Genomic DNA, 22,186 nt, shown 5'->3' on the forward strand with positions numbered 1-22,186 from the left:
ACTGAAAAAAAATTGACTACTTCTTCTGATGTCAGTTAGGAAACAAAAAATGGTGTCGGTTGTCCTTTAAATATATGATGTGTGTACTGGATTTTCCAGTGTATAAGTCACATGGCAGTATAAGGCGCACACCCAATCAATAGTGAATTTTCAAATTTTTTTTCTTCCATATATTATATAAGGCAGAGCTTCATATATTTAAGGCGCTACTTCAATGAATGAAAAAGATTTCCAAATACTGTATCATATATGAGTATATAGAAGTTTTCCAAATATAAAACCGACCACATAAGGCACGACAGTAGAGGCTGCATGGCTTACACACCACTATTGTGGCTCAATATATACAGTACAACAAATACATATTGATTTATTTAGCGCGTACAAGGCGCAGGGTCATCTTTGGAAGAAAATTAAGGCTTTTGGGTGCACCATATACACTGGAAAATACAGTACTTCATTATGTTCATGGTATGTCCATCAAAATTTGAATGCAAAAAGTCATCTAATCGAAAGTAATCTTGCTATCTAGCTTGCTATTGATTAGTTATACGGCTACCTAGATAGCTGTCAATCTATTAGCTATCTATTGGCTATCTGTTAGCAATCTGTCTGGCTCGCTAGCTATCTAGCTGTCTATCGATTAGTTGTACGGGTACCCAGCTAGCTGTCTATCTATTAGCGATCGATTGGCTCTTAGCTAGCTAGCTTTCTATCTATTTGAGTTACTTCCGGGTTGAGTGAACGCTGGCGCGTGTGGCTGCCGCTGCTCACTGACAGAAAAACTGATCCTGTGACTGTAAAGTGACCGTGAGAGTTTTGAAAGCGATTAGAAATGAAATGTATTGTTATTATTATTATTATTGATAAGATTCATAATCATTGTCTCATTTCATTTTCCGTACCGCTTATTCCTCATTAGGGTCGCAGGGCTTGCTGAAGCCTATCTCAGCTGTCTTCAGCCACGAGGCGGGGGACACCCTGAATTGGTTGCCAGCCAATCGCAGGGCACACAAGTCACTCTCACACTCACACCTAGGGACAATTTGGAGTGGTCAATCTGCCTGCCATGCATGTTTTTGGAGTGTGGGAGGAAACCGGAGGACCCGGAGAAAACCCACGCGGGTCCGGGGAGAACATGCAAACTCCCGTTTCGAAATGCGCTTCGAAATGTATTATTATTATTATTGAGAAGATTCATATCCATTGTGAGTCATTTATTTGAACAATCCTACATAATGACACTTCTTTGTACACTTTATAACGATTGTATTTTTTCATGTTTTTTTTAACTTTGAAGAGTATATATAACCATTCATATGTCTTTAGTACATGTGTTTCCTGTGAACTGAATGCACATCTGAAAATTCACCATGTTTGATTCGCTGAGGTGAACGATCTTGAATGTTCACGTCATTCAAATTCAAGTTTGTTGATATCAAACCATCAAGATGGAGGTTAGATGCGCCGTTTTCAAGTGACTAACAATGCCTTATAATTCTTTGTACTTTTGACATTGATGATATTTGTTATGAATATTTGTTGTTCTTTTGACTTCAAGATGGCGCCGCGAGAGTGGCTGCCTTTACAGCAGTTCCCGTATTTTGTTTTTCTACTTCTTCCTTTCATCACTTTGCTGCTGTGAAATGTCAATCTTTCCACTGCGAGACTAATAAAGGTCAATCCAATCCAATTTTCATGATTGACAAGTTGAAATATGGCTATTTTTTTCACAGGTATATATTTCTTTGACATTGATCAACATTTGGATGGTGTTTTTAGCCTCATTTTAAGTAGCTGTCATCATAAAAATCGTTTGGCTTGAGCCTCTGACCAGGACTTTGTCCTGGACCGACCAGGGTTTGCGGCACTCGGCTTTTCTGGTTTCAAACATTGGCAGGTCTGTCAAAGTAGGAGCTTGCAAATACGTGGCCGCCAGGTGGGAACATAATCTACATGGAGAGGAGCACGGGAGTTTCAAAACTTTTGTTGATTGCTTTTTTATTTCATTTATTTTGTTTTTCAAACTTAAAAATGTGTCCTTTTGTTCATTCTAATCCGTCGATGAGAAGATTTCTTTAGCCGTCATCTGTACTTTTTGAAGGTGTCGGACGTTTCGCCTCCTATCCAAGAGGCTTCGTCAGCGAACTAAAGTCTCACTGGTCGTATCGGCCCTATTTATATATCCCTAATGTCCAGATATATAAATAGGGCCGATACGACCAGTGAGACTTTAGTTCGCTGTATCTTCCAGTTTCGGTGCCACGTTTTCCGTCAAGCATCGCCTGAAATGGCATATGCAGATCCACGCCGGAGAGAAACCCTTTGCCTGCTCATTTTGCAGAACCACTTTTTCTCACAAAGACACCTTGGAAAGGCACATACGGATCCACACCAGAGAGAAACCCTTCGCCTGCTCCTTTTGCAGCACCGCCTTTTATCGAAAGGACATCCTGAAACGGCACCTGAAGATCCACACCAGCGAGAAACCCTTCGCCTGATCCTTTTGCAGCTTCACTTTTAATCGAAAACATAGCGTGGATAGCCACATACGAGAGCACACGGGGAAAAAAACATGTAGCTGATCGGATTGCGGCATGCCGTTTTCTTGGAAGGAACACGTGGAGCTCTGTATGAGGATGTGCATCGGAGAAAAACCCTTCGGATGCTCCACTTGTGGCCGGACCTTCGCCGGAAAGGGAACGCTGGTCAAGCACATGCGAAGTCACACGGGAGAAAAGCCCAACGCTTGCCGAGTGGGCGGCGAAAGCCATGCCCATAAGGTCAGTTTGGCTTTGCCGTCCGCACGCGTCACGCCGACAATCAAACCAAACTGACTGACCGGCACTCGTCGAGCGAGGGTGGCTTTTGTACACGCGGCCGGGAACTCCGTGTGCGTCACGAAACTCCAAATCGCATTAAAGACCTTCGCCAGGTGGAAAAAGAATGAAAAAGTGAATTGAGACAGATCCAGGAAGGAGATTTTGAGTTTTCTGTATTTGAAGTTGCAACAGGTCTCGGTTGTCAGCAGACCAGGGGGGTCACACTTCTTTGTCAGGAGAGCACTCCCAAACTGTGCTTACTGTCACTGTTTTTTTAACAAATGTCAAAAGAAAAGAAGAGGGAAAGAAACCAAAAATCCTCAAGAAACAAAAACGAGAGGAGTAGTCGAGGTCACAATGGGTCAGAATCAGAATCTGATAACCTTTAATGGTCCCACAATGGGGAAATTTGCATCCACATTAGCAATTTGAAAGGGCATGGGGTCAAGGGGGTGAAAGGATAGAAAAACAAAATATTCTAAGCATAGTAAAAATAAAAATGTCAGCAGACTGAGATGTATAGAGTCATTCTTTGCTACTTCGCGGTTCACTTATCGCGGCTTGTTTGAGTTTTTTTTCAGGTGGAAAAACATTCAGAATAATAAAAAACCAAATGACAGTTTTTTTTTTACATGGCTGTCGCATGATTGGTTCCCAGCACTGATGTCACCCCAGCCCCGCCCAGCACCCCCCTCTGTCCGATCACATGGGTTATTTGCCACTGCTCACCCACATATAAACTTATCCTGTGACTGTCGAGTGACCTTGAGAATTTTGAAAGCCGCTTAAAAATGAAATATATTATTATTACAGGATCTATATCACGCTTCACCTACCGCGTTCTTGCAGACTTTTTTACAGTGCTATTTTTTTACAGTGAATCCTGATTGGCTCGGGGGCGTTACTGTTTTCTCGACGTGAAATAAAGTTGATACTGGTTTTTCATTAGACCCATGCCAACGGTTTTCATTTCTGTACATTCTGCCAAATTTGATCTGCAGTTTTTCTCCGTGACAATATCCACGATGTCAACGAAACGTTCTGTGCAGACAAAGGGGCCACCAGACGAAGCAAGGTAAAAGCTACGCGGCTGTGGGGCGCCATTACGAAATAAACGACTCTTCAGTTCGTTACATAAAGGAGGAAAATAATATAAGGACGACAGCAGCAATTAGCTTTAACAAGGAAGCAAAAGGAGTTGTGACAGTCTGCAACAAGGCCATCCTGCAATACAAAGAGCATTACGCTGGATACCAACGTTATCCATACAAAAGCTTAAAAAACTTTATGAGACTTTTGCTTACAGCGATGTGGTGGGGGATGCGGATCCCGGGCCATTTTAGATCCAAGATGGCGCCGCGAATGGCAGCCTCGGTCACACGCTCCTGAGTATTGTTCCTGGTTTTGTCATTTTCATTTGTTTTTTTGCGATCCTACGCGACTCGAGGGAAGAGTTACTGAGCATTGGGGAATCCACTCTTGGACTATTTTCACCGACACACAAAAATCTACAAGGTTTTTCGGGGCTGCTCGCGAGCGGCGTAGCAGCTCTGTACGGAGCTTTGAGACACCGGCGTAGGAGGGGGAAGCGAGCCGGCGTGCTCGTCAAGCTACGGCAGCGTAGATTTCGAACGCGGCTCCCATCGATCCACCTCGCTAATCTACGCTCACTACCAAACAAGATGGACGAACTTCTGCTTCTCACAAAGACCAATAAAACATTTGCCCGCTCTGCTGCGCTGTGCTTCACTGAGACCTGGCTCAGAGACCGCCACCCGGATTCCGCGCTACACCTACCCGGATTCCGTCTCCTCAGGGCCGACCGTGATACGGAGCAATCGGGGAAATCCAAAGGCGGTGGACTATGCTTCTACATCAACGAAGAATGGTGCACTGATGTCACGATGCTCGACGCACACTGCAGTCCTGGCTTGGAATCGCTGTCTCTCAACTGCAAGCCATTCTACTCGCCACGTGAGTTTGCTTCCTTTATCCTCGTCGCCGTGTACATCGCGCCACAAGCTAATGCTAACGCGTGTATACAAACGCTAGCGGACCATGTAAACCAACTCGAACTAAAATATCCAGAATCACCCCTGATCATTTTGGGTGATTTTAATCAAACACGTTTAAACCGTGAACTTCCCAAATATAAGCAGCATATTGACTGTTTCACCAGAGGAGAAAACATTCTAGATCATTGTTACACAGCACTCAGAGGCGCATACCGGTCTGTTGCGCATGCAGCTTTGGGTCTTTTTGACCACTATTTAATCCACTTAATTCCCACATACAAGCAGATACTCAAATGTGTAAAACCGGTCGTCAAGACAGTTAAAAAATGGACAGATGAAGCAAAGTTAGCGCTACAAGAATGCTTAGACTGCACTGATTGGAGCGTCTTTGAAACTTCAACGGGCACATTGGATGAATACACAGACACTGTAGCATCATACATCAGTTTCTGTGAGGACATGTGTGTACCAACAAAGTCCTTCCGCTCATTCAACAACAACAAGCCATGGTTCACTCCCAAACTCAGGCAGCTTAGGAAAGAGAAAGAATCCGCATTTAAAAGCGGCGATCGATCAGTTTACAAACTCGCCCGAAACAGGCTGACGAAGGAAATTAACATTGCAGAGAAAAGTTCTGCGAAGAGGCTTAACAAACAGTTCTCCGCTAACGACTCTGCAGCGGTGTGGAATGGCCTGAAAGCAATAACAAATTATTGTTTACCATCCCCCCAAGCAGTGTACAACAATGGTATGGCTGATGAGTTAAATACATACTTTTGCCGATTTGAAAAGGACACCCCCATGTCCCTGGTCTGTCCACCATTACCAGAAACTACCGTATCTCCGCCCTCTGCCCTAAAGATTCACGAACTGGACGTTAGACGGCTCTTCAAGCAGCAGAAGATGAAGAAAGCTGCGGGACCTGACAGTTTCCCCCTCCTGCCTGAAAGTCTGCGCTGACCTTCTGGCTCCGGTCTTCACACAAATCTTCAACAGATCCCTGGAGCAGTGTGAAGTCCCATCCTGCTTCAAACAGTCTACTATCGTTCCAGTTCCAAAGAAACAAGCACCCTCGGGATTGAACGACTATAGACCTATTGCTCTGACGTCTGTGGTCATGAAGTCCTTTGAACGCCTCGTGCTGAACCACCTAAAGAACATCACCAGACCTCTGCTAGATCCTCTTCAGTTTGCCTACCGGGCAAACAGGTCTGTGGAGGATGCAGTCAACATCGGACTGCACCACATCCTCGACCACCTTAACAACACAGGAACCTACGCAAGGATCCTGTTTGTGGACTACAGCTCTGTGTTCAATACCATCATCCCAGAACTCCTCATCCCCAAACTTCTCCTGCTTGGTGTGTCCCCACGATCTGCCAGTGGACCCTCAGCTTCCTGACAGGACGGACACAACAGGTCAGACTGGGAAATATATCATCCAGAACACGAACCACGAGCACTGGAGCCCCACAGGGATGCGTCCTCTCTCCATTGCTCTTCTCTCTCTACACGAAAGACTGCACTTCAACGCTGAACACGCTCAAGACAGTTGAGATGATCGTGGACTTCAGGAAACATCCATCACCACAGCTACCCCTCACACTATCCAACTGCCTTGTGTCAACCGTTGAGACCTTCAAGTTCCTGGGAATCACAGTCTCCCAGGACATGAAGTGGAGGTCAACACTAACTCTATCCTGAAAAAGGCCCAACAGAGAATGTACTTCCTGAGGCTGCTAAAGAAGCATGGCCTACCACAGGAGGTGCTGCAACATTTCTACACGGCTGTCATCGAATCCATCCTGTGTTCTTCCATCACCGTTTGGTTCGGGGCCGCCTCAAAAATGGACAAAATCCGACTTCAACGGACAGTTAGGACGGCGGAAAAAAATCCTTGGCACCGCCCTACCCACTCTCGAGGACTTGCACACTGCAAGAATCCAAACTAGGGCGCGGAAAATCCTACTGGACCCTCCGCACCCTGCCCACCACCTTTTCCAGCTACTCCCCTCAGGCAGGCGCTACCGATCCATGCGCACCAAATCCAGCAGACATTTAAACAGCTTCTTCCCCCAAGCCATTAACTCTTTGAACTCTTTCAACAGTAGCCAAAATGGAACTGTATAGTGCCACTTAGCAGTTTGTTTTTTTTGACGACGATACTAGTGCTGCGTGTTCGACCGGAAACAAATTCCATGTGTGTTGTACATACTTGGCAATTAAGATGATTCTGATTCTGATCAATAAGTCCTTTCTTTTCACGCCGTCTGAAGCACATTTAATGCCAGTAAAGTGTAGGAATTTTTCGTTGTCGTCCTGGAACATTTTAGAAAAGTTATATACAGTAAAGTCTCGTTATATCGATATCGGATATATCGATAGTCCCGGGTATATCGATACTATTTCTATGCACGCACTGAGAAAATTACATGCAAACAGGGTCGGATATATCGATAGTCCCGGTTATATCGATATTTTTTTGGACTCCCTTGGATCTCGATATAACGAGACTTTACTGTAAATCAGAAGGTACCTACAAATTTAACTGTCACTCAGAATCTACCAAGGGAGTATACCACTGTAGCAGTTGAGGAAGGAGCACACAAGATTGGACGAAGACGTGTTTATTCCAACGGCTAACAAGTGGATCTGAGCCAAACAAATGAGCCAAAAATGCTGTGAAATATATGTGCAGTGACGTGCAGTCAGGGGAGGCAGGTGAGGCTGTGCCTGTCATCATGGAAATATCAAATGACAAAATAAATTAAACAGTTATATTTATTTAGTGCTTTGTACTTTAACGTTCTTTTCCATTTAACTTCACAATTTTTGGATTTTTTTCCAAAATCGCTGAATTTTCACCTTTACCGTTCAAATACTAAGTGGAGATGAGTGGTGAGGCAGCAGCTGGCTGAGCCTCACCATGGATTGCGCAATCACGATGCTAACTGTGCTGCCTTCCTCTGCAGTGAGACCGCATTGCTGTCCCTCTGCATATCGCGATTAAAGTATTCAAACACTTTTAGTATATTAACTAAATTTCTACAGTTTAGCTGGTGTATATAATGTACAGTCACTGTACATTATAAACACTGTACAACAGTGTTTATTTTATTTTTATCAAAACTGTGTGCATAGGTGAGGCAACAGTTCTCCTGCCGCATGAGAGGGGGAACTGGTGATTACAGAGATTCTTGCGCCTCCTCGGCTGCAGAATAATAGAATTAGTGAGAGCAGAGGTGGCGAGGGTACAGGGTCCATGCTTCGCAGCTGTAGAGGAGGGTTGACATAACAACAGCCCGATAAACTGCAGCCTTTGTGTGGAGTTTGAGATCTTTGTTTTGAAAGACTCTCCTAAGTCTGCCATAGGATGCCGATGCCTATTTGATCCGGTTTTGTATCTCTCTGTCGATACTGCAGTCGTCAGACAGAAAGCTGCCCAGGTATTTGAAAGAGTCCACTATTGCTAGTGGCTGATTGGAGATGGTGAAGATTGGTGGATGAGCTGGAAGAATGGATGCCCACTGACAAATTATCTCAGTCTTTTCCACATTGACAGAGAGGCCCAGTCTACCATAGGCATCTGCAGCAGCTGAGAGACTAGCTCAGGGGTGGGCAAACTTTTTGACTCGCGGGCCGCATTGGGTTCTAAAATTTGACAGAGGGGCCGGGCCAGGAGCATTTGGAGGGAGTGTTTGGGCCGGAAATACTCTGAACAAGTTATGTCCATAATTTATAAAATCACTTCAAATGACTTCGACTGAGCGTATTTTACAAAGATTCCACAGCATATAGCTATAGTTTACGTTTTAAGACTTGCGCTGAATATTCATGAAGTCTTGTTTTCGAGTTGATGACGATCCCCATGTGACGTCACGTTTGGACCGCCCCTGACAATACATACAATGCATTATGGGTACTTTGGTCTGAAAACTTCGTGTTGATCCGTGTTGATGGTGAAATTAGAAGAAAAACACATAAATAACGCCATGGTGAATCGTTGTGTGTTGCACCAAGACAACTATTTGATATTCACTGACACAAATTCCCAGCTGACAAATCAGCCCATTTCCAACGGAGCTTGGGCGCAATCTTCTGCATTTTCTGGGTGCTACATTGCTGTCATTGACGGCTCGAATTAATATGGGAGGACTCCTTGAATCAATTGCAAACATTTATGCGTTCCTCTTCAGAACTATTTTAATCATATTCATAACTGGATGAGTAACAAGAAAACATCTTCTCCGAATCTGAAGCCATTGTTTTGATTCTCGATCAAAGACAAGACGTCTTGGCGTGACGTCACGAACAGGGGGGTGGGACCTTCTGAAACTGACCATTCATTTTGAAGTCATTTTTATTGGTGTTTTTCATTTAACTAAAAATATCAGCCTGCCTGATTTGGGTATTTTAGATGCTATAAAACGTTTTTCTGATGTCAGTGGGAAACAAAAACAAAAAATGGTGCCGGTTGTCCTTTAAATGTAGTATGTACAAACCTCATAGCACAGTAAGAACACTACAACCCAATTTACTAACTGTCTTTCAAATGTGAAAAATATCCCTGATCAGTTAATAAATTTGTCTCAAGGAATATGGCATTTATATACTATTTCGCAGATACTTGGAAGAGGAAATGGAAATAGATTAAAATAACATATGCACTGTGATTTATTTTAATAAGTTTCCATCGAAGGGGCAAAGTTAAAGAAATCAACATTTATTGAAAAATGGAATCACTTTCAACATTCAAAACATATTATTACACAACGAAATATTCAAGCTCAATAATACCTACTTATGTTAAATTCCGCCAAATCATAGATGGTTTGTCTTGACCGCGTGCTCAACAAACTCCTCACAGACGCCCTCGCCTTCACGCGCAAACAATACACGTGTACCGTCGCCGAGCACACAAACATCGACTACCTGCAGTTGAAATTTGCATACTCGGCACGGCAGCCAATCAGAAGCCTGCTTCTTTCTTCCGGACTTTTGCGAGCGTTATAAAGTCGTGCAATCGCATGTCATTTTCCAAAATAGATGCACAGAACCTCAGCCCAGAAGAAAGATTCAAACGAAGCTAACAAGATATGTGACGCTACAAAACGTTTACATTAAACCGTGACTGTAAAGTGTACGTGAGACTTATGAAAGGGGCTTAGTGGCTCGTAGGAAGCAATGCAAACGTTGCATTGTGCACTGCAATGACAATCGAGTACTGCAGCAAAATCTACAGCCATGCACATTTATTGTAAATTAAGCAAGGTAGCATTAATAGTAGGTGCGTTCTTGATTTTAAAAAAAACTTTATACTTTGTGACAATGCTTTTTAATGTGATTAGTTGTCTCATTGTGCTTCAATTTGTGAAAAATGGGGCAGGCAACTTTTCAGTTATCTGCCCTGTTGTTCGCTAACTTTTTGTCATGAGTTTTAGACACTGTTTGTACTATAATTTGGGCAAGTTCGGCGGGCCGGATTAAAAAGCCTAACGGGCCGTATGTGGCCCGCGGGCCGTAGTTTGCCCATGTCTGGACTAGCTTGTAGTGCTTCTGGTGTGTGGGCCACAACTGCACAGTCATCTGCATATTGGAGTTTGATGACTTGCTGTGATTTTACTTTCGTGACTGCCTGGCGCCTCCTGATGTTGAATAGATTTTCATCAAGCCGGTACGAGGACACATCTTGGGTGGGTACACCAGTCTGCACCTTGAAACATTGTGATTCATGACCACCGATAGTCACACGTGATGTCATCCCATTGTGAAATTGACTAAGGATGTTGAAACATTTCTGTGGGCATCCAAACTTCAGGAGAATATTCCAGAGAAGCTCCCTGTTGACCATGTCATAAGCCTTTGACGGATCAATGAAAGCAACAAAGACATTCTGGTGCTGTTCCCTACACTTCTGAAGCTGCCGAGCTGTGAATATCCAACAGATTCATAGAGCCTGGAGCTGATAGTGGATCAATGGAGTTCTCTCCCAGCAGGATAGGCTCAATGTCTTCCAGGTTTTCAGCAAGAGAGAGACAGAGTTTGTCCCGAGCCATCGGCTCTGCCAGCCGGGTGCAGTCCAGTCTCTTCTTCCCTGACCTCTGGAGACGAATAGCAGGGCATACTTGCACTCGAAGTCTGGTCATCATGAGTCGGTGGTCGGTCCAGCACTCAGCTCCTCTCATTGCGCGAGTGAGAAAGACGTCTTTTATGTCTGAGCATCTCACAATGGTGTAGTCGATCAGGTGCCAATCTTTAGAGCATGGGTGCATCCATGTCCTTATGTTCCATGATGACAGTATGAGAGGGATTGTTTTCTGACTGGAATTCCCGATAGGTGGGGTGGCCTATCCAGGATTTTTTTGAGTAGGCAATGTTTGGGCCACCTTTTCTAGGCCCTTCCCAGTTGGGGTGAGCAGTGCGGTCCTGAATAGGGCTGCTCAGTCGCACGGGGGTCTGCCGGGAGCAGATGGTACTCAATTTCACCTGCTAGCGACCATGAATAGCCCCGTGCCGCTGGTGTGCATAGTTCTGATTAGGAGCTTCTGGTGCATTCATACCTGCTCCCGTCATAAGACACCCCATCGCCACCAGACTCTGGTCCATTTCCGGTAGTTGGTCCCACAGAGGTAGAGATGGATGCCTGCGCAGAGGAATTATCTTAAGTGCAAGTGGGGGCACGCATGTCCCAGCAGCACTTCTTCACTGTAGGAGGTTAGATCCGGTGGCAAGGGGAGCCCAGAACGACCGGCACTCTTCCACAGTTGCAGGAGGCTGCCGGAGCGCCAGTCTTTCGGAGGACTGCCTATCGTGTGCCACCAGAACACGTTGCTTTTCTCTCAAGGTGGGCTCCCATAGCCTTTGTCTTCCTAGACTTACCCAAAATGCAGCAGGGCAGTGGTTGGTCAGTGCCAGGGCATGCCCACTACATGGGGCCTGTGCAGCTGACATCTGGGGAACATTGCAATTCCGAGATCTCCTGTCGAATAACCTGGAGTTGCGAGACATCCAGTTACCATGTGTGGCCACAAGGAGGCCCGACAGGAGTCTTTGTGATGGAGAGGCTGTATACTGGCAGAGGAAGACTTACACACAGCTGCTTGCCTGTTCACCACGAGGGGCTAGCAAGCGGCAGCGAGCTGTAAGCGAAAGGATTGCTAGCAGGTGGCAAGTAAGCATGCCTCTTGCCTCTAGCTACTGCACTAAGGCATGACAACATCTGGATCTCACATGATTAGCTCGTTCGCAGGTGACATCACTTCGCAAAACCACCCAAACATGACTTTGCCACACACACCATCAAACACTCAACACTGCCCCCCTTTGCTTCTCCATCATTTTCTAAATGTGTGAATTATTTCCTGCTTGCGTCCAAACAGACGTGAATCAGCTGATCGGTCGGCGGGAAGAAGGTCCTGATGTGAAATCGGGAAGCTCCGCTTTGGAGTATCCACAATTCCCCCAGATTAAAAAGGAAGAGGAGGACGATCTCAGCACTTTGCCGCAAGATGGCGTCTCCGAGGAGAGTGACGACGACAGACTTCCACCACCCAAGTATTAAAAGCTTCATCCCGGCGGTCCGAGCGAAGATCGTCACGGGACGCCCCCATCGGGGCATCACACAGAAGAAGCTTTTGGGACCGCCGCCGATTGTGAAGGTAATGACATGTAGTCAAAAAAATGGTGGCTGTGACGTCGCAGATGCAAAAAATCATTTCCCGCAGCTCAATTCTTGGCATGTTTTAGGATCAAACAAAAACAAATCAGATTTTGATGTGTATTCAAATCTTTAGAGAAGGGGGAAAAGGCCGACGTGAGCATGTTGGTCCCGACCGGCGGCTGCCCAAAAAGCAAAGCGGGTGAAGACGAAGCGCCAGAGTGGTCTGATTGGTCGCCGCCAGATGACTACCTGGCGCCAATCTCGCACGACGACGAAACGTGCCCGGGCAATTCCCACTTGATGAGACACATGAAAAGCCACACAGGAGAAAAACCCTTTGCGTCACATTCGCGGTAACACATTTAAAGGACAACCGGCACCATTTTTTTTTTTTTATTTCCCACATCAGAAAAACGTTTTATAGCATCTAAAATACCCAAAACAGGCAGGCTGATATTTTTAGTCAAATGAAAAACACCAATAAAAATGACTTCAAAATGAATCCGGAAATGGCCAGTTTCAGAAGGTCCCAAACCTTGTTCGTGACGTCACGCCAAGATGTCTTGCCTTGCTCGAGAATCAAAACAATGGCTTCAGATTCGGAGAAGATGCTTTCTTGTTACTCATCCAGTTATGAATATGATTCAAATAGTTCTGAAGAGGAAAGCATACATGTTTGCAATCGATTAAAGAAGTCCTTCCGTCTCATTTTGAGGCGTCTGGACACCAATTTAGCGCCCAGAAAATGCAGAACATGGCGCCCAAGCTCCATTGGAAATGGTCTGATTTGTCAGCTGGGAATTTGTGTCAGTGAATATCAAATAGTTGTCTTGATGCAACACACAACGATTCACCATCGTGTTATTTATGTTTTCCTTCTAATTTCGCCATTGACACGGATCAACACGAAGTTTTCAGACAAAACAAAGTACCGCAAAATGCATTGTGTCGCTTTCTTGGTCAGGGGCGGTCCTAACGTGACGTCACATGGGGATCGTCATAAACTCGAAACCAAGACTTCATGAATATTCAGCGCAAGTCTTAAAATGTAAACTATAGCTATATGCTGTGGAATCTTTGTAAAATACACCCAGGCGAAGTCATTTGAAGTGATTTTACAAATTATGGACATAACTTGTCCTGAGGCGTCGGTTGTCCTTTAATGCTTTAGATTTAGTATTTCCGGCCCAAACACTCCCTCGAAATGCTCCTGGCCCGGCCCCTCTGTCAAATTTTAGAACCCAATGCGGCCTGTGAGTCAAAAAGTTTGCCCACCCCTGATGTAGAGCCTCGTTGAGTCTGTCGGCGAAATCACACCTCATACACCAAGTTGATGTAACTCAGCGGCAAATTCCGTCACCGTCAGGCTGCTCTTCTGTGCGCATTTACGGTACCGAAAGTACTCCGAAATCACCAACGGCTTGGGCTCATAGTATTTTTTCAATGTGGATACAATTTCCGCAAAAGTCTTATCTCTGGGCTTTGCAGGTTGCACTAAATTACGTAGAAGCCCATATGCTGATGCGCCCATTAAGCTCAATAAAAGAAGAACTTTCTTGCCGTCGACATTTTGTGCCTCGAACAACAGTTCCTTGCGCTCCACGTAGACAGACCACGAATCAATCTCGGGTTTAAACTTGTCTGGTCGTTGTGAAAATTAAGCCACCTTACCTCCTTATACTTTAGATCAGGGGTGTCAAACTCCGGTCCTCGAGGGCCGCAGTGCTACATGTTTTCCCAAGTCTCCCAGGTGTGTTGGAACAGGGAGACTTGGAAAACATGTAGGACTGCAGCCCTTGAGGACCGGAGTTTGACACCCCTGCTTTAGAGTATTTCTTCTACCCTAAAATTGACTTTTCCTCGTCGCCACATGTGGCGTTTTTGTGACGAAGCAGACACGCGTTATCCTTGGTAATCTGTATTGACCGCGACTTGTTGCATCAGCCGACATGGGGATGGATGTGGAACATTTACACACATGCGCAGTAGATGACAAATGCAAGGTACGGCAAGTCTGTGCATGCAAACAACCTGTCTATGACTTTTGTGGTGAATACACCACACCGTTCTCTGCCATTAACTTTATATTGGATGATAGAAATAAAGCAACGTTGCTTCCTATTCGTCGGCCTGTCCTTGAACGTGTCCTTTGACGCCCCTGTTGTCTTTTTAAATTCGTTTTTGCTTGTTCACTGTGGATTTCTGTGCTTCACTGGCTCACCAAACAAGGCCGAGTGGGCCCACAGCAGCCACATCAAAGGCATTTAACAATTTGTTTGGCACCTTCTGATTGCCTTATTTTAATATTCAATCTTGTGTTAATCTTTTATCAAATGATACTTTGTTTTGCCATTTTTTATGTGCATTTAACATTGAAGTCCAATTTCATTTACATTTTATTGAAATTATTTAATTGAACTATTCTTTTACAATTAACAAAACATCATATTGCAGTCAAATTAAGATGCGTTATAACTATATGGCCAGTTGTCACGTTCTGGTTGGCGACCAAAGGGTGGCGCTGTCGGCGCCGCCTGCACTTGCACAGGTGTTGGTCTTTTCGATCAGTGGCAGCTTGTCACGTTCTGGTTGGCAGCCAACAGGTGGGGCTGTCGGCCCTCCCTGCACAGGTGTTGGTAGTTTCAATCAGTGGCAGTTAAAAGGACTCCTGGCACGACCATTTGGTGTCGACTCATTATGCTTGCTTCACTTTGACAGGTTTGTTTCATCTTGGCAGATTTGTACTCATGGTTTTCTTTGATACTTTGTACTTTTCTGTTCAAATGACTTTGATGTTTAAGATTTTGTTCCTGATGACTTGATTTTAATACAAGTTGTCAAATACACCTTGCTGCTCCTTCCTCCCTTTTTGGGATCCACTTCCATCACCACCTTGCAAACCATGACAAAAACTGAAAAGAAAGAAAAAAAAATCAGGCTTCAATATCTTGAACTTTATTCATTTGATTTGTAAACCTACATCAAATCATATTGATCCATTTTAGTTTTGTTTACTGCTTAGTGACTCTGATGCTGCACGTGTGTCCAAGCCAGATACTTGGCATCGCTTTTGACATGCAAGTGCATCCATTTCTGGAGTCAGGCTCTGCGCACAGGAAATCCTCAGGACTGAATCCTATTTGGTGTGTTGTTCATCTTCATGAACCAAAGGAGTTGCTCGCTCAGGTGAGTGCTCCCGAACATCAAGAGCATTTGCGCAGCTTGGGCACGGAGTTTGGGAAGCGTGTCAGGGAGGTCATATTTTGACTTGAGCACATTGCAGCTCAATAAGCTCCATTTGGAGATTGATCGTGCATTATTCACATCAAACGGAAAGAGGTTGCTAAAAAGTTCAAATCTACATTTTGGGACTTGAAAGTCAGCAAATCGTCGGGCATTAATGCAGACACTTCATGCCCCGAGTATCGCCAATGTCGTGGCATTTTCGGCAATTAAAACAGACACTTCCGGCACTCGTCGAAAAAAGCTGCCGCAATTGCGGGACGATTGGCACACATGGAGGCTGTCACACATCAAGCCTGTTCCATTTGCCATCCGTATGTGTTTTTAGGACACGAACAGAAGATGTCATCACAGCGTTTTGACGCTTGAATAAAAAATTAGTTGAATTGGGCGTCAAACGCCACCCTTGCGTGGCCCTCTGCCACTGGCGTCGCACATACACAATAAATGGCTGCGCTGACGCCACCCAGCGCTTGACGCGTTCAATGTGTAGGCACCTTTAGTGGTACGTGCTCTCTGTGATATAGGCCGGCGGGCCAGATGTAATACATATTCGAGATCATCTCGCCGACCAAATATACAGTAAAGTCTCGTTATATCGATATTCAAGGGAGTCCGAAAAAATATCGATATAACCGGGACTATCGATATATCCGACCCTGTTTGCATGTAATTTTCTCCGTGCGTCCATAGAAACAGTATCGATATAACCAGGACTATTGATATATCCGATATCGATATAACGAGACTTTACTGTAATTGTAGTGCAGGCCAAAAGTAATTGTGGTGCGGGCCAAGGATGGCCCGAGGGCCTGAGTTTGACAAGCTCGCTATACATGGCTGTTCGTTTTTTTCAGGCGAAAAACGCCTTACTATACATTATATAGTAGTTTTTTTTGTCCATTTACACATGCACATTTTTTGGGTTAATATTTGTTTTTATTTAACAGATGATTAAACAAATTTCACAACACGTAAGGTGCTGTACAGTCAATGATGGTACAGGGGAGAAAAAAACCCTTGAAAATGAGAGGAGAAAATTACATTCAATCACCATAACTAAAAGTTGGGAAAAATAATATAAATGTACCAATGGGGGAAAAAATAATGTAAATAATTTAGAATCAGCCTGATAAAGCCTGATCGGATGAGTTTTTCACCATTATCGGTTCTCGAGTGTTTTTAGGAGTCCCCTCAGAAAAAAAATCTTTGGCCACAAGCAGAGAAGGAAAAGGGTTTCTCACGAGTGCGGATTCTTGTGTGGCCAATTACAGTAAATGGCTCTCCTGAGAGAATTGTTTGGCACAAACTGGGTTGGCAAAATATTTCTCAGCAGTGCGGATTATTGTGTGGCTAATTAAAATTCCCTTCTTCGAGAATCTTTTGCAACAAACATTGCAGGCAAAAGCTTTCTCACCGGTGTGGATTCTCACATGCGCTTAAGTGATGCTGCCTTAAAAATCTTCGACCACATTCTTAACAGGCAAAACGTTTCTCACCAGAGTGGGTTCTTGTGTGGCGAATTAAATGGCCATTCTGAGAGAATCCTTTGCCACAAACTAAACACGAAAATGGTTTCTCACGAGTGTGGGTTCTTGTGTGGCTCATTAAATAGTCCTTCCGAGAGAATCCTTTGCCACAAACTGAACAGGAAAAAGGTTTCTCACCAGTGTGGATTCTTGTGTGTTTACTTAAGGTTCCCTTCTGAGAGAATCCTTTGCCACAAACCGAGCAGGAAAAAGGTTTCTCACCATTGTGGATTCTTGTGTGGAGAATTAAATTACGCGTATGAGCGAATCTTTTGCCACAAACGGTACAAGAAAACGGTTTCTCACCAGTGTGGGTTCTTGTGTGGCTCATTAAAGAGCCCTTGCCAGTGAATCCTTTGCCACAAACTGAACAGGAAAAAGGTTTCTCACCAGTGTGGATTCTTGAGTGGCTAATTAAATGGCCCTGGCGAGAGAATCCTTTGCCACAAACTGAACAGGAATAAGGTTTCTCACCAGTGTGGATTCTAGTGTGGCAATTTAAATCGCCCTTCTCAGAGAATCCTTTGCCACAAACTGAACAGGAAAAAGGTTTCTCACCAGTGTGGGTTCTTGTGTGGCGAATTAAATGGCTCTTCACTGAGAATGTTTGACCACAATCTGAACAGGAAAAAGGTTTCTCACCAGTGTGGGTTCTTGTGTGGCGAACTAAATTGCTCTTCATTGAGAATGTTTGACCACAATCTGAACAGGAAAAAGGTTTCTCACAACTGTGGATTCTTGTGTGGCAAATTAAATTGTTCTTCTGAGTGAATCCTTTGCCACAAACTGAACAGGAAAAGGGTTTCTCACCAGTGTGGATTTTTGTATGGCGAATTAAAGAGCCCTTGCGAGTGAATCCTTTGCCACAAACTGAACAGGAAAAAGGTTTCTCACCAGTGTGGATTCTTGTGTGGCTATTTAAAGAGACCACGTGAGAGAATACTTTGCCACAATCTGAACAGGAAAAAGGTTTCTCACCAGTGTGGATTCTTGTGTGGCGAATTAAATTGCTCTTCATTGAGAATGTTTGACCACAATCTGAACAGGAAAAAGGTTTCTCACAACTGTGGATTCTTGTGTGGCAAATTAAATTGTTCTTCTGAGTGAATCCTTTGCCACAAACTGAACAGGAAAAGGGTTTCTCACCAGTGTGGATTCTTGTGTGGTGAATTAAAAGTCTCTTCACTGAGAATGTTTTACCACAATCTGAACAGGAAAAAGGTTTCTCACCAGTGTGGCTTCTTGTGTGGCGAATTAAATTGCTCTTCATTGAGAATGTTTGACCACAATCTGAACAGGAAAAAGGTTTCTCACCATTGTGGGTTCTTGTGTGGCTAATTAAATGGCCCTTCTCAGAGAATCCTTTGCCACAAATAGAACAGGAAAAAGGTTTCTCACCAGTGTGGATTATTGTGTGTTTACTTAAGCTTCCCTTCTCAGAGAATGCTTTGCCACAAACTGAACAGGAAAAAGGTTTCTCACCAGTGTGGGTTCTTGTGTGCCGAATTAAATTGCCATTCTGAGAGAATCCTTTGCCACAAACTAAACACGAAAACGGTTTCTCACCAGTGTGGGTTCTTTTGTGGCGAATTAACTGGCTCTTCCTTGAGAATGCTTGACCACAAACTGAGCAGGCAAAATGTTTCTCACAAGTATGGGTTCTCGCATGCTTTTTCATTCGACTCTGATCAGTCAACGTTTTGCCACACAGAGAAGATTTGCAGTGTTTGTTGTCAGTAGGACACGTCAGATCACCGTGACACTCTTCAACTTGACCATCATCACTTTTGGTGCAAGGGTGCTCTGGCTCCTCCTCTCTTTTAATGTCGCGGGCTTCCTCTTCAAAGTGAGAGGGCTCTGCATTCAGCCGTGCAGGACAAGCATCTTCACTGATGCCTGCATGACACAAAAAGACAGACACACATGCAATTATGGTGAAAGTTACCAATAGTTAAATGTCTGTCTGTGTAAGCTCTCAGTCGTACAGGAGTGGTCCATCGATGAGAAGGTTTCTTCAGCCGTCATCTGTACAAAAGTGAAGGTTTCCGACGTTTCGCCTCCTATCCAAGAGGCTTTGTCAGCGAACTAAAGTCTGCCTGGTCGTATCGGCCCCATTTATATATCCCTAATGTCCAGACATGGTGGTGCCGGACACAGCTATGATAGGTCCCTACTCTCAGGTTGGGGGGGCAGAGGACCCCTCCCTGTGGCCCCACTGAGAGAGTTAAATGAGTTCAGATTATCACTCAAAATGTGACATGAACAGCATCACATTCATGGTTGATTTCAAGACTGACGCCGGCGAAGAAAAATTGTCTTGCCTGCACAAGCTGCTAGCCATTGCTTCCACCTCTCACAGCCAACGTGTTTCTGTTTCGATCATGAAGGAGGCACTGAGAAAAGTGCTGTTTTTTTCCAAACGTGCTTCTTTTTTCGTGCAAACACAATCTCTCTCTTTGTCTGTCTGTCTCAGCGCGCACACTTGCTTCCCCCAGCCACACACATACACAGCCTATAGCACCCGCGTGCTTTCTCAGGCGAAGGGCTTCACACCCATATGCGTCAAGTGTGCAAGAACATCTTCAATGAGAACATTTTGCTGAACACGAAGCATATAAAGCTTTTTTCATCCTTGTACATCTGGATGTGCTGGTCCAAACTGCTCAAACTAGGCTACGATGAGCAAGCAAAATGTTTTTTTTTTTTTTGCGTGTGCGACTTCTCATCCGTCTTTTGGCCGAATTTCTTGGTTCATATGGTGCAGCCAAAGGGATTCTGAAAGGTTCTTGGAAATTAAATGAATTATTATTCTTATTCTCTACTGTGTGCTTTCATTTGTGCTTAATCAGGTTGATCTTGCGAGAGAATCTCTGCCTCATGTGTGCATCTCTGTCCATGCTACTGCTTGCCACACAGACACTAACACAAACAGGGAGGGAGAGAGCGACTGACTCAAAGCAGTGAATGCTCCATTTGGTCTCTAGTCAGGCACTGATAGTCGAACAAGCAAATACAAGTCGTTCATATTTGTTGAGTGTGCGTGTGTGGGAGGCAAAGACACGATTGGGGAAATTTCATGATTGATATCACCTGCGAAACAAGCTGATCATGTGATAACCGGAAATTGTGAAGCCTCTTAAGAGCATGCGCAGAATAAAATGTTTGTCGTGTTCTCAGACCAATGATTCACACGGCTGTGCATCATTTTTCTCTCGTGAGTACTTTCAATCGCTACGAAAATTTACCATTTTGGTTACTGTTAAAACGCTAGGACTGCTACCAGAATGACTAGCGCAACAGGTTATGGGCCCAGTACCACAGGCCAAAGATGGTTGAGACCAGGGGTCGGGAACCTTTTTGACTTAGAGAGCCATAAAAGTAAAATATTTAGAAATGTTTTTCAGTGAGTCACACGCACGCGCGCACACACGGCCACTTTTCAACAAAATATCTGAATGTATTTAAAATAACTGTGATAGTACTCACTGCTAACATGGTTTTCCGTTCCTTGTGATTGGTACAAATCCAGGCAAACGGTCTGAATGAAATTCAACTTGGCGAAATTACTGCTAGCTAGCCTGCACACGGCTCATAAGCTTCCACACTTGCTATCTGCAATATACTTCTCCCAGAAGTATGTTGATGCTCACGTTAACATGGGGCTTGTTAAAATGCCACTGACATTCGATTTCATCGATGGTATTGTTTCATTGCAAATTAGAATCAGAACATTTTCTCTCCTCAAAGGGCGAACGCTCCGGTGCATTCGCCCTGAAGTACACTCGTTGGGCTCGTTTAAAGGGTCGTTTACCTGTTTCAACATGACGGCCAGTATCATCCAATCAAAATGGCACTTTTGGCCAACCTAGGTCAGTGTCATCCAATCAAAATTGCGCTTTCCACCAACTGCAGCCCCAACAGGAAATGAACGGCAAAAAAAAATGAGAATATATATTTTGTTTTATCGGCGAGCCATATGCAATCATCAAAAGAGCCAAATATGGCTCGCGAGCCATACGTTCCCGACCCCTGATTTCGACTTTTGTTCAATGGCGATGAGAAAAACTACGAGCTCTGGGAGACGAGGTTCCTGGCGCACATGGAGTTGCGAGGTCTCAGAGACGTTATTTTGGGCGTCCCGAACATTGATGAAGACCGCGAAGAAGCTCTTGCCGAAGACAAGGCTAAGAATGGAGAGGCATATGCAGAGTTGGTGCAATGTCTGGACAATAAGAGCCTATCATGAGTCATGAGGGACGCAAAACGTGACGGGAGAAGAGCACTGGAGATTCTCCGTGAGCATTATGCTGGACAGGACAATCCACGAGTGGTGAGTTTGTATTGCGAACTTTCTTCACTCCGAAAAGGCAGCTATGAGACTGTTGGAAAAAATCCATTTATCTTCGTCTGGTTCGGACTTAGTCGAGTTACTTGATGAAATGCCAGTTGAGTCGATAGTTGGTACACAGCAAAAACTATTTTATTCAGTAACAATCGTGTGAAACATCTCTAGTTGGAGCTGGGCAAAAGAAGAACAACGCCTGCCTCTTCAGGCTTAGTTTAAAGAATACCGCGACAGTCTGTTGACCAATCAGTTGCGGACAAGTCGATCTTCCGTCCAATCGGCTACGAACAACTCAGTGTTGGGAGGGCCTTAGACTGAATTTGCCTGTTGCAACAAATATTGAACTAATATGCTTGATAATGCTATGTGACTAAATTAAATGTGCAATAATCATAATATGTACGAAGCTAAACATGAAATAACGCAATATGTTTACTAATGTGCATAAGCACTCTATCAGAGACAGTCACAGACTATGTTATCCGAGCAGCGGCTCAGCTCTCCCGGCAAATTGGAGTTTTCATGTTTATTATGTTTGTTAAAGTCATAAGTGCCTTGCATGCTGGGTCCGG

General features: G+C 44.4%; 1 protein-coding gene across 1 annotated transcript in view; it reads right to left on the reverse strand.

The window, feature by feature from the left end:
- Positions 1–15,436: 15,436 nt before the first annotated feature.
- Positions 15,437–22,186, reverse strand: part of LOC148899815 (uncharacterized) — a 121,504-nt gene continuing 114,754 nt past the window's right edge. Inside the window, exon 3 of the mRNA XM_088995219.1 lies at positions 15,437–19,165. Coding sequence (XP_088851345.1) covers positions 17,217–19,165 — 1,949 coding nt within the window. The 3' untranslated portion in view covers positions 15,437–17,216. The remainder of the gene's footprint in view (positions 19,166–22,186) is intronic.

Source organism: Hippocampus bargibanti, linkage group LG04, assembly GCF_051943395.1.
Source record: "Hippocampus bargibanti isolate YZ-2025 linkage group LG04, ASM5194339v1, whole genome shotgun sequence".
Taxonomy (NCBI): Eukaryota; Metazoa; Chordata; class Actinopteri; order Syngnathiformes; family Syngnathidae; genus Hippocampus; species Hippocampus bargibanti.